Source organism: Planococcus citri, chromosome 5 (genome assembly GCF_950023065.1).
Source record: "Planococcus citri chromosome 5, ihPlaCitr1.1, whole genome shotgun sequence".
In the NCBI taxonomy this organism is placed as follows: Eukaryota; Metazoa; Arthropoda; class Insecta; order Hemiptera; family Pseudococcidae; genus Planococcus; species Planococcus citri.
This window is the reverse complement of record NC_088681.1, coordinates 16,574,939-16,589,155: the sequence shown is the minus strand read 5'-3', so window position 1 is coordinate 16,589,155 and position 14,217 is coordinate 16,574,939. Positions and strand designations below refer to the sequence as shown.

The 14,217-nt window shown below is 39.5% G+C and overlaps 1 protein-coding gene across 2 annotated transcripts in view; it reads left to right on the top strand.

Annotated features, from left to right (window-relative positions):
- Positions 1 to 14,217, top strand: part of LOC135848292 (uncharacterized) — a 290,491-nt gene that overhangs the window by 264,420 nt on the left and 11,854 nt on the right. For both annotated transcript variants that reach the window (XM_065368179.1, XM_065368178.1), the window contains exon 5: positions 2,870 to 3,203. In XM_065368179.1, coding sequence (XP_065224251.1) covers positions 2,870 to 3,203 — 334 coding nt within the window. The remainder of the gene's footprint in view (positions 1 to 2,869; positions 3,204 to 14,217) is intronic.

Sequence of the window (14,217 nt, the reverse complement as noted above, 5' to 3'; positions counted from 1 at the left end):
GAAAACTGACAGGTCTATAATCATTAGGATATAAAGAAGGAGATTCTTTTTTGGATAGCACAATTACTTTGGCAATTTTCTAGGAAAGTAACCAATTTGAAGGCAAGAGTTGAAAAGTGTTTTGAAGCTTGTAAGGATATTTGTTGGAAGGTTTTTAAGCATAATGTTACTGATGTTATCCAAGCCTGGTGATTTCCGGATTTTGATTTTTTTGATAATATAGCGAATTTCTTCAACTGAGGTTTGACAAAGCATTTTGCGAAGACGATGATTGCTAGGTTCAGTCAAAATATCAAGAGTGTCTATATTTCTATTGCAGAAAATATCTTTGTAAAAATCAGCAAATACTTGTAATTCACATTTTTTGTGGTTTGTAGTCGCCAATTTGTTATTATGAGTTAGTGGAGGTAATATCGTTGGTTTGTTGAGAAGACTTCTACTATGATTCCATAAAGAAGAATTGGGCAATAGGCTCTCAAGATAGACGTTTTGTATGCTAGAAGATTAAAAATTTCTAAAAAAAAAATCATAAAGTAAAAAATGAAAATAATTATTACCTACTAGAAAATAAAAAATAAATGAGTTAATTGGAATAGTGTTTTATCAAATACAAAATCGGTTAATTCATCTTCAACTGTACAACTAAATACATATTATTTAGAGTTAGGGGAAAGGGAAGGAGGCGAAGGATCCACATGATTTCCAAGAATTTTCAATTTTTTAAGATCGATATAAAAATTGAAGAATAGAATTCAAAATTTTACGTAAAATTAGTTGCGATTTTGTTCAAAATTTGAGGGAAAAAAATACAAATAAAGAGGCTTAATTGATACTGTTATTGGGCTCCTATCTACACTATACAAAAATGTGGTGTACGTGGTTTGTCAATTTACATACATCAAAATGAAGGAGTAGGATTTCAAAATATTGTACAATTTTTGTTTTTGGATGTAACCCTTAAGGGCTCCTCTGCTCTACTTCTGTCTCAAGAAAAAAATAAAAATAAAATAAAATATGGTATGGCATGTTAATTTATGCTAAATTCGGGATGTTTTGAGGTCAAATACTAGGTTATTTCGTTACCGTCTGGCACCTCAACGATTCAAGTTTATTAATAACTTTGAAAAATTTTGAAAATGTGGTGTGATATTTTGATTTCTACTAATGTCAGATTTCATAATCACTTTAAAATAAGTGTCATTCCACGTCAATTCGACCAAGAAGTGGTAAGGGGGAGGGGGTCGGCGATTTTTTTAAAAATTCTCTCTCAATGAAATGAACTCACCACAAAAAAATCAAAATTCGAAAAAATTCAATTTTCAATTCCAAACACCTAAAAAAGTTTAAATTTATTCAGTTGTCTTATTTTGACTTCTTTCTGACGTATTTCATGAAAAACTCGATAAAAATAAATACTCATTGCCAAAAAAATTAAAATTCGTTAATTTTTTGAATCTTTTCGAATTTTTATTTTTTTTGTGATGAGTTTTTTTCATCGAGTGAAGGGGGTTTTTCAACTTTCTCAACCGATACGTAAAAATAGAGGTCAAATGGGTGAACTTCACCAGTCAAAACTTTTTTTCAAGTTTCAAATCAAAAAATCGCATTTTTTGCATTTTTTGCAAACTTTCAGTTTTTTTTTAAATCGACTTTACGAAATAATTCTATCCCAATTTTTTAATATGTTGTTCAGCATGAAAAGTTGTCCATAATATATTTTTTTCAGAATTTTTGAGAGTCGGAACGATATGAAAACTACGTTCTGAACCTTTTCAAGCTAATTTTTCGTACGAAAAAAGTGACAACGCTGATTTTTATGATATCACCTATATCACCAATTCATATTAATACACATGAAATAAACGCCACTCGACTTGAAAAAAAAAATCATGGTCTCTTCAACCATTCAACTTAACTTGAATGAAATTAAGGTAAAATTTTGGTAGAAAGCCCAAGCTACAGAAACACTATCTCTTCATTGCACACACCAGTTCCTCATTTTTTTCGTCACACTCGAAAAGTTTATTTGAAAAAAATATATTCAAATGAAAAAAAAAAACCAAACGTAAATGACCTGCACCAATAAGAAACCAGTTTCTTCACTAACAGAACTATACTATGCTAGTAATCTCCATCCAGTAGCAAGAGGAATTTCGTTTTCTAAACGAAACCTGGAATTACAACTTCGATATCTATTAATAGCCCGATTTCGGAACTATTCACCATTCAGAGCTGAATCTATCTCTGTCTCCGATAACTGATAATTTTGCATTTTGAAAGGTATTCTCGAACTGCACTCGCAAAAAATCTTATCTCTATGACGAGACGATAATCAAAACAAGATGTACTCGTATAAAATGTATTGTATGTGTCTGAAAGATACAAGATGAATTTGCGAGAAGAAAGGAGGAAAAGCTGACGTCATAATGACATCATCGCGATATATTTACGAGAATTTCGTACCCGTATAATAAAATCCTTGCAAATCTTTAAACCACGCATTTATTAGTCAGAATTTAATCCACATCGTGTGGTATACTACGTAAAATACCGTACCATATATTTATTTCCTCTCGGTAACATTTTTTCTCACCGCAGATTCGCATATCTAGGCGACAAGTTTTCCATAAATCGCGTAGTAGGGTTAATTTACATCCGTAGCGATGAAATAATTACACAGTCTTCGTGACATTTATATGAACTACATACATACAATTCTAACCTACATAAAAGTACATATACCACATTGTATCATAGACCTCTACCATTGTACTTTATAAACCTGTTATTATTATTCTTGTACCTATTATATTGTATACTCGTAAGTTGAAAACATTCGCATTTTAATCAGACCACTTGAACTCCACAGGTAACCGGCAAAGCGCGCATCATTCATTCGCAAAGAGTACTAGACGAGAATGATCAAGAAGAGGCCTTCTCCAGTATATCGTTTCAAGTAGACGAGAGCCATTTTAAAGAGAACAACAGCCTTAAAGTACGCTGTACCGCCAGCATATACTCGATTTATCAAAAAACCAACGAAATTGGTATCCTACTAGACAGGCCGAATAAGGCGATTTACAAGCCGCAAGTACAACGCGAACCAACCATGATAACCGTCCTGCCCAGCGTCAAGTTATCTCGATCCAATATACAACTCGATAAAGTATACAACGATAACAATGCCAACAACGTGATCCAAAGTAAGTACCGTGCTTCAACTTTTTACCACCCCCAAGTACCTGTCCCTACCCCCTGCCCCTCTCCTCCCTCCTTATTTTTCCCAACATAAAACAATACCTATACCAGCCACCAAGCAAGTACATACAAGAGGAACATAGAGGGGAAATTTTTTTCCAACGTTAAAAAAAACACACTTCTTTTACGTGACTATTTTTTCATTACGAAAAAAAAGGCTACTGTTCCGTCGATAGTTATTCGGCGAATGACAAAATGCATCATGTGTTTCATAAAAATGCTGTCGACAAGCCATTTTCCAATAGGTACCTAGCGGAAAATCCGTTATCAAATTAAAAATCACCTACGAATATAAATTACTCAACTCGAGAGATGCGATGGTGCACGCGGAGGATAATGTTTCAAAAACACACACACATCCACTACCTCTTTTTTTTTTCGATGGACGTTTTTTCGAAAGTGTAACTTTATTTATAATTCATAATTTTTTTCATGACACGTTCGCACTTTTTTTTGATAATTTTTACGCCTATAATGTCCATAAATTGGGTAGTTTTGAGCGAATTTCGCGAAAGTTGAAGTATTCGGCTAGATAGGTAGGTAAGTACATAAGTACTGCGATAGGCCCTTTTTTGTGCTTTGAAAACAATTAAACAGCGTGAAACGTTTTAAAACACATTTTTTTAACATTGTAATTCGACTATCAAAGCTTCCAAAATTTTCGGTGTTTTTCAAAATGGAGGAGTCTCGATAAGGCCTTTTTTGGCACCATGCAATCATCGACACGACTCTTCTGAAAATGTTGTAATAAATGTCACAAATACGAATCCGTGGTTAGTTAACTCAAAATGACCATTTGTTGGGCTCCAGGGGTTCCCAAAGTTGTGAATACAAAAATATTTAGGAACCACTGAGTATTTTTTTCCAATTTTTTTTTCAGGGTAAGATATCCGTTTGAACGCGATAAACGTAATGCGAAGTGATTTTTCTATTTTCGACATCTCGGAGCAAAACTGGGGGGGGGAGTTAATTTTTGAAAAATTTTGAAACCAACATTTTAAACCTAACCCCTTTGAACCCCGCTAAAAAGCTTTTTACAGTTTATTAGTATCGGAAAGACTTCCAGTCTACCAAATTTTGAGCTCAATAAAATTGTGCGTTAGAACTCAAAAATACATTTTATAATTTTCCAATTTTTCGTAATTTCGATATAGTTTGGGAACCCCTGGAAAACTAGAAACCTGCAATTTGTGCCAAACATGGCGTTTTGAGATATACATTTAATTATCTAGATGAAAAAGTTTAATCAAGCTCTCTGAATATTCTTAACTTTGAACCCATTTTTTAGAGCCCCCTTCACTTTAGGCACCCCTAAAAAAAAGCGTTTATGCATATTTTTCCAAATAAATTGAACAATTTACATTTGAAACACATTAGCAAGAACTCGATAATTTTTCATTTAATTTTTCCTGTAACTTTCATAATTGAGCTTTTTTGGGTCAAATTCTGAGATTTTACTTCGTTAAATTTAAAATCGTGAAAACGTGATTTTAACGTTTTTTCGAAGAGTAAAATCTCAGAATTTGACCCAAGAAAGCTCAATTATGAAAGTTACAGGAATAGTTACTCACTAGTTCCTAAAATTATTTTTTTATTTACAACTTTGGGAACCCCTGGAGCCCAAAAATTGGTCATTCTGGGTTAACTAACTACGGATTCGTATTTGAGACATTTATTACAACATTTCAAGAGTGGCCGAGTCGATAATTGTCTGGTGCTAAAATATGGCTTTATCAGGACTCCTCCTTTGTTGAGTTGTAATATATGCCTATGTCTACACTGCCTACAGTACAATTAGGAGTTTCTCCATGTGGTAACACTGCGTTGTCCTACTCGGAGCTGCACCCTAGACGCAGCTACGAGCGTGTGGAACGGCGTAGTTGTGTTTCGTCTGGCCAGGGAGATGCTTCTATCACGGAGAATTTATACTTGCTTTAAGGTTCGCGATAATTTATACTTGTTATAATTTATACTTGCCGAGAATAATCTATACTTGCAATCGATGTGAATTTATACTTGCTTTGTTAATTTATACTTGCTAAACGTCCGTAAGGACACTCTTTTCGGGTTAAATATACTAATTTCGTATGATGTTCGTGTATTTAATCCATTCTGTGGAATATAATTAGACACCGCCACCCTGCTGAGCTAGCCAGGTAAGTTATTTCACTTTAGTGGTATTTCATGTTTATCCCTCATGAAGTAGTTAGGTTTTACCCTACGATAGCAGGCACTAGAGCTATTATATTCTCACATTGGCGCCCAATAATTACGAAGAATACAGGTTACCTGACATAGCCTCAGCATCTGTATTCAAATTTCTGTTCAAGTTGAAATTTCAGACCAATTGCGTTTGAAATTGAGACAAGAACAGAGATTTCCCACTGAAAAAACCATTTGCGTTTACTCCTTCATAAGAGTAAGAAATTAGGAAAATTAGGTTTAAAATTTAGTTTTTCTCCAGTGTGAATGCTAGTACCATTTGCGTATTAGCACTTATAGCAGTAAAATATTTGTATAATGACGTATAAATATTTTATTTCAACTCAATTCAGTTCAATTGCAACTTGAAACGAGTCAATTTTTGTCTTACGTAACTGTCACTTAGATTGCATCAGCCGCCTACGTGACCAGTTACACGTGGTGCAGACAGCCTAGACCTAAAACCTCCGCTCCCCCTGCCACCGCCCAAGACGCAAAATTACAATACCTATTGCGTATTGACGATTTTGGACTCAAAAAGGTTCAATTTGCAACCAAAAAGAGTCCAAAATCACCCCAACAACTGCCACGTGGAGCACATATGCGGCCTACGTGACAGTTACCTCGTGGTACAGATAGGTAGTGACCCCCGCTCCCCCTGTAGCCACACTTCGCGGAAAATATTAGTATCAATTGCATATTAATATTTTCACACCCAAAAAGTATCTTTTTCTACTGAAAAAGAGCTTTTTCTTGCTTCAGAAACAGCCACGTGGTGCACATTTGCGGCCTACGTGACTGGTCCCTCGTGGTACAGTTAAGTGGTTCCCATCGCCCCCCTGTTACCACCCAATAGGTTAAATATTAATATCATTTACGTGTTAATATTTTCGAATTCGAAAAGGTTCATTTTTGCAATCTAAAAGAGTTCGTTTTTTCTTCAAAAATAGCCACTTAGGCCTATTTGCGGCCTAGGTGACTATTCCCACGTGGTGTACAGTAGGTTCGACCCCCTCGTTCCCCCTGTCACCACCCAACACGCGAATATTGGTATTATTTTCATACCAGTATTTTCGAAAATTCAATCAGGCTATTTTACAGCTTGATTTGAATTAATTTTACCATATTTTGTAACTGCCACATAGATTGCATCAGCCACCTATATGACAGCCAACACATGGTGCCAAGTTAGTAGCCTATCACGCCACTTTCCCAATCACCACCCCAGCCCCAAAATATCAAATTCGATTGCATTTTGATATTTTCGATTTTGAAACAGCTCACTTGCAACTGTTTTCAAAATTCCAAATTTTTTCCCCCAAAAATAGCCACGTAAGCACATGTGCGGCCTACGTGACTATTACCACGTGGTGCAGATTAGCCTAAATACCCCCGCTTCCCCTGCCACCACCCAGTACAGAAAATATTGTTTCAATTGCAAATAACTATTTTCAATTTATTTTAGTTCATTTGCAACTGAAAAACGAGTAGTTTTTTGCCTATAAAAATCGCCACGTAGGTATATTTGCGGCCTACGTGACCTTCAACACGTTGTGTAGAGTAGCCAATCCCCCCGCTACCCCTGTCACGCCCTTGAAACGTCCGTTAAGGTAGAAAACGCGCCATTTTCGTTGCTAGGCTCGTCACGCCACGTAGCAAGCAGTGAAAAAACGCGCCAACAGACAGTGGTTACCCCCCTGCCTTCACCCGATCACAGTGCTGCTCGGATCACGCCACGTTGCAAGCAGAGAAGCGCGCGCCGACCGTTATTGGCTCGGATCACGCCATTTCGTTGCTGCTGCAGCTGCGTCCTACCTTCCGACGCATTATCTAGTCGTTTCTTGCCGCGGCAGTTGTTCTCTACACCTCGTGTGCATTTTATTCTCTCGTTTTTCGCGCCTCCTTATACCAGCTAATTTGTACCAGGTATTTTTATATATTTAGTAGTTATTGCTTTTGTGTGCTTTTAATTTACGTGCATATTTTCGCTCTGCTATTTATTTGCTTTTCAATTTTGTGCATTTTTTCGCTTGTTTTTTCTTGTGATTATTTTCGACATGCCCGTTCAGACCAGAAATAGTACAGGTGCTAGACCTAGATTTGTCCATTGTCTCTGTGTTCTCGCTAGGCATAAGAAAACATGTCCCAATTATAGGAAAAAGCAGGAATCGGACATCGATCTACATGGCGATCAAGATGTATCCGACCCCCCTGCCCAACAGGCTGAAATTGCGCCTAATTCAAGCCCTTTCTCTTTTACGTCACTTTTCGAAAGTAGGAATAATTCCCCCATTTCTCCTCAGGAATCTGACGCGGATGGAGAGGACTCAGAGGAAGTTGATGACGACGCCTCTGATTCCAGCCACATCGCCATACCCTCTGACCCCCCTCCCCCTCCACCTAAGTCGAATGCGATTTCCCAGTCGGATGATGCGTCAGACCAGCAAATTCAGCGTCAGCAAGGTCTAATTACGGACACTTCTGATCTGAAATTGCAAATCCCCGAAAACGTGGACCCAAATGATCCTCTTATCGGATTATTTAGGGACACGTGGTCAATGCACGCTCAAACGATTAAGGAAATTCGCACAGGCCAGGCTGTACACGATAAGTACATCCAAAACCTCGAACAGGATAAGGAAAAGGTTGCCAAGGTGTTAAATGACAATACCGAGGTGATCAAGTCAGTCGCCAAAAAGTTCAAACTTTTCGAACGAAAGTGTGGTGACTGGGCTGACAACCTTACCAAGACGGCTGAAGAACACGCCGCGACCTCTGCGGACGTCGCTGCGGAAGCTCGCGCATTAGCGGCGAGCACCGCAGACGAATTTCGCAGAGATAGGGAAGAACGGAATGCTAAAATGGACAGGCATGTTGCGGCTTGTCAGGTTTTAGCTACCGAACTTGCAAAAGTGAAAAAGACCCATTTTGGCGGTTCTCACGATTGCAACAATGCCGGTAGCGCATTCAAGTCTAAAACCCTGCCCATGGATGCCAACTCCCTAAAAAGTGCCGGTATTTTTTACGATGAGTCCCGGAAATTTTTCCCACACGAGTTTGTCTCTCAATTTGAACAATACTTTGAAAACACGAATATTGTCGAATCGCACAAGATTTTCGCGTTCAAAGGTGTTGTCAAAGCGAAAGACGCTCAAACCTGGAAGAATAAAGTAGAGAATGTACGTTCCTACGATATTCTTATCCAGAAATTTTTCGATTTCTACTGGGACAAAGCTCATCAAAATGCCGCACTGAAAGAATGCGAATTACGCTTCATTTCCCCCCCTGGTCCCAAAGAGATGGCTGACGAGATGATTCGTTGGGCTAACACGCTGATGAAGCGTAAGTACGCCATCGAAGATCAAATCGTCGACCTTCTCACCAGTAAGGCTCCCTTAGAGTACAAGATGTATCTTAGGAAAGAGGGCCAGTCTATCGAAGAGCTAATTCGCAAGTTAGAATTTTTCGCCAACGATGACGTTGATCCGGAAAATGAGGTTCCCATTGTTTTCTCTGGCCCTGCTTACACCAAGACCAGATACCAGCAATTAGGCACCCCAGTGTGGAACAATGAAGGTTCGAAAGATATATTGCATCATTTGCATGCAAAATCTCAGGAACCCATTACCACAGAAGACCTGCAGAAACTTTTTAGGAGAATGTTAGGTGGGACAAAGGACAATGACGTCTTAATCACCCTAACACCCAAAAAGAAGTTCGGTAGCAACAAGAACATCGCTAATTATCCCAACCCAGGTCTTAAACCCAAGAAGCAATTAGCACTTCCTTCCACAGGTGCTAATGACGCACAGAAATCTCGCTCAGGCACCTCAAAATCGGCAAATGGCTCGAAATTTGAGAAACCTAGAGAGAAATTTGAACCCAAAACTCCGTCACACCCCCCACCAATTCCAATCCCAGTCTCTTTCATATTCCATAAAGACGGTTTAGAGCCGATTTATGACCCTGAGCCCGATTGCAGCTCATCGTCAGAAGAATCAGACTCGGAGGAAAACCCTCCAACCACCCCCAATCAATCTGAAGAGAAGCCAAGTGACGGTGACTCAACGGAAAACCAATAAAACTAGACTCGATAGGGGCACCGTCTAGTTGCGATTCCCCCTTAGCCCCTGACCGTACTATTTTCTCTGAACTCATATGGGTAGGTGACAGTTTAGCTCACTACCTATATAGAGGAGATAGAGATTTTCCTGCCCAATTACCACCCTACCTACGTGACCAAATCAGCCTCCCACGTCTATATAGTGCCATAGAAGAGTCCAAATTCCCACATGGCGGAAACTTCATTCTTTCTATGTGCCAGGCTGAGCTTAATTACAGCACACGCCCATACACGATCATTGAGCAGGATTTCTTCAAAGTCTTATACCTTCTCTTTAAAAAGGGAGCAGAATTCATCATACTGATGTTTCCGGTAGTGAAACCTCGTATTTTGGAGCCCATCCCTGGCCGAAAGAAGGAAACCCCAGTCTATTTGAATCGATACAAATTCTACCGCAATCTATTTACGAAGGCGGCAGAAAACCCCAGAATTGCGATTCTTAGAGACCCAGCCCTCATTTTCATACACACCGAGTCCCCTAGCGACTCAGAAAGACCTCAGCCAAACTCTACCAAAAGAAGACAGGCCCCTTTATAGTCATCAAACGAGCTGGCCAGAATAGCTATCTACTGTCGCCAACTGACGGCACCACAGTAAATAGGATAGCTAACGTCCGCCAATTAACGCTCTTTTTGACTAAAGACAACCTAATCAAGATGAGATCCGACACTTGCTTGAAATCTTATCTCGACCCCCGCGATATCGAAGACAGAATTCGCGAATTTTTATTCGAATCGCAAGATGATCCCTCCGACCAGAGCGCTGATGAGAATGACGATGCAAATAACGCAATCGATCAGACTCAGAACGCTCCCCATCCCCAAGGTGTCGACTTGACCTATAACCAAGTCACCAAAGCTTCCCGAGCTGTCCATAAACAGCTGATGAATGAAGCCCGAGACCGCCGTGCGCAGTTAAGAGCAACATTCCGCGGTGACAATAACGTCAACGACATCCCTCTCCAAAATCAAGTCCAAGTTCAGGTTGAAATTCACCCGGAGCCAATTACGGCACCATTGGCGGTGAATGCCGACCTTGAATCAGGTTCTGCTAACTCGACAGGGGCAAGTGCTGCTGAAAGGTCCTCATTACGGTCCCAGACGCATTCACACATCCCTCAGAGTGCAGATTCTTCTCAACCAACCTCAGTTTCTACGGAGACTAACGAGGAGGTCATACCCCCTGTGCCACCTCCCAGAAAATGCGGTAGACCGAAAACACGATCGGTACCCGCGACAGGGGCAGATAGCGTCTCTGAGACCCCCCCTCTCGCAGGCCAATCATACATCAGTCCCATTGTTCCATTTTCAGACCTGCCCGAAATTCCTAATGCGATTCCATTGACGGAATTCTTTAAGAAGGTCAACGACAATATGGAAACCCTCAACTCCCCCTCTTCACTTCCCAAAAGACGTGGCAGACCTCCTAAAAATCCCCCCACGACACAGGTTCCCCCTTCAGTCAACCCTGTGCCATCCACTTCCAATCTTCAAACTCACAATCACGTGATTGAAGGTACCCCCACTCCGTCCACCTCGACAGGGGCAAATGTCATCTTCGACACTCCCCCAGACTCTGTCGAACTCCCCCCGGAGTCCACAATCAGTCCGGTTGCGACTGAGGATAACATCCCTAAACCCCCACCGACTAAAGGACGCGGTAGATTGCCAACAACTACTCCCAAAGCACCAGTTCCCCCTCCAGCGAACCCAGTGCCCTCAACTAGTTTAGGCAACGATTTTCCCCCTCACTTCAATTTCGATGACGAGATTATCTTGGGAAACCAAGACCCCCGACCCTCGAAACGAACCCGGAGATCCACTCGCATTCTAGAACGCCAAATGCGGATAGGACCCCCTCCCAGTAGGCAGAAAATCACCCGTCTAAACGTCAACCAGATACTCCTGCAAGAAGATGAAGATGAAGAGTGCTTTTATGATCCATATTACGGACTAGAAGACTCGGACTCATCCTCAGAGTGGGAAAGTGATTCTGAATATGTTCTAAATAACGAGCATGATGAGGAAGAACTCCCCCCTCTCGATGACAGTGAGTACGAAAGCGACCCAGACTATGAATACGTAGTTCATATTCGACCTCTGTGCAGTGAGACTGAATCTGATAATGCTCAAGATCTCGAGTACGACTCAGAAACAGATTCCCACTCACACAGTTCAAGCAACTCTGAAACTAGCTCTATTTACGAGTATAGTGAAGAAGAGCCACTTGGCGAACGCAGAACCATAGTACCTGGCGTTGAATCAGCTTTCGAACCCCTTAGATTTTAGCAAAAGTTTACAATTACGTGAACTACATGCTGAAATCCACTCCTCAATTTTGATTTTTGTTGCGAAAATTGCCAATTTACGGTAATTTTTACTTCAAAACCATCAAAAACCACTTCAAATCGCTTCAAAGGCCCTTTAACGGCTTTTGAAACGAATGTTTTGGGTTAATTTTACTCAGAAAAATTCAATTTCATTCGCAGACTGAAATTTTCGCCGTAAAAAACCACCCAAAACACCCCACGCGCGATTCAATTCGAATTACCCGCTCAAAAAATTCGAATTTCAATTTACGGAATTTGAATTTCCCGCTAGAACGCTTGTTTCCGTTTTCCCACTAGCGATTCTATCGACCAACAAGCAAACTAAAACGACATTCGCTCGAAAAGTTTGTTTTCCCACGAAGTCTTGTCATTGCGATAACGCGAAGGCACGATTCTCTTTTCCCATTCCCAAAAACCATCCAGTTTTACTTCTTCACATCGATGAATTTTAGTAAACAATCCCAAAACACATTTTTGCCGATGACTGATAGCGTTCTGAAGCAACAAATGTCTCCGATGAATTTGCTTTAATTTTCGATGTAATTGACCTTTTCTACGTGTTAAATTTCCATCTTTAATGCGCGATTAGCCATTTCTTTTCATCGTACCGATTGCGTACTTGATCATTTTACTTTCCGGCAAGCCCAGTAGCGGTAGCTTTCAAAGGTAAGAAATGGCTCCCGATTTGTTACTTCAACCGTTCCTTTTAGCGACGCTGTCAATTTCGATCTACAATGAATACGAAACGTTACCGAATGGACAGCGCGTGTATCGAGTATCGATACAAAGAATCTTTACTAATTGGAATCTGGAATTGTGGATCAACGAATCGGTAATTGTGCAATTACTACAAGTAATAAACAACAACGAGTACTGGACTCAGGTAAGAATAATTATAATCACTCACACAATTAGTCCAATTACGGATGAAAGTGTTAGATAATTAATTCCCTGTGTTTCTACTTACTGTGCTTACTTTCAGTATCCCGCCGAAGAGTGATTGCGAAGAAGGACAATGACGTCTTTGTTAGCACCGCTCTTGATCGACTTTACTTTGAGCAAAGAAGATGGCTCATACCAATTTTATTTTGTGTTCCTTTTCTACTTTTATTTCGATAACTAGAAGACTGTTTATGCTTTTATTTTGTTCCCCCCTGTAAATTTGTTCCCTCTAGTTGTATTTTGATTTATCTCAAAGTGTTTACCGAAGAGGCTGTTTAGATTAAGTTCTATTTTTCTACGTAGCGTTAACTTTCTGTGTTCGTTTGCAATACAGTTCGTTATTCTTTTACTAACCATATGAATTGATTTGACTATTTGCGTCGAAAAAATTCACCACAGTTAGGCTCTTTACAGGTAAAGATGCAGTTACGATGACGTGAACGTATTTTCTCAGTTTTTAGATCAATCTACGGTGAAAAATTCTGACAAATAACGTTAGAATAAAGTAGCTACGGTAAACATATCATCATACAGGTAAACTAGCCACAGACAGGGTGAAATAAATAGACAAATTACGTTACTTTATTTCTTTCTCAAATAAATAAAGTTAGGCAAAAGTCAGTTAGCATTGATAATGACGTTGATACTAGCTAACAACCCAAAACAGTTCTTCGAAAGTTCAGCTCAACAGTTTATCAAGATAGCGATCCTGATCCACGGACAAATAACGTTCTACGATCGAGATTCAAACTCAAACCAAAATACTTATGATGACGTGAGTATTCAAGAACACTCCAGAGCCACTCATTCTCTCTTCTCAAATTGCCAATTACGGTAATGTATGCTGAGAAGTATGCGCAGGTAAGCCAGATAGTTGAAATAGTTCGTTTATTTCTCAAATTAAGCAATTTTCATTCAGAATTGTTTTTATTTTGTGAGAATGTAGTTGTCTACATTTTTCCAAAATAAAACAGTCATTCAGCAGCGAAAGATGAACCAAATTACGGTTCTATTTCATAGCTCGTTTTTCCCCTCCTTTCTATATTTCCTGATAGGTAAATGACTTTGATTTTACAAAATAAAATGACTAATTTTACTAATTACATCGAGAAGTGAGCCAAATGACGGTTCATTTCATCCACTTTAAAGCTCATTTGCAGCTTATGAACGAGCAACCGGAGGAATAGGCTAATTACAGTTTATCTCTACAGTGCTTGTTCGGTTTCATGAGTAAATTGAGCAAGCTGAGGAGTAAACTAAACTCGGTTTAGTCTTCCTCAAAGCAGCTCGGTTTTACTCGTGAAACAAACGCTTCTCCAACTGAAAGTTCAAAGTTTCTAATGTACAATTACGTTCAGAAGAA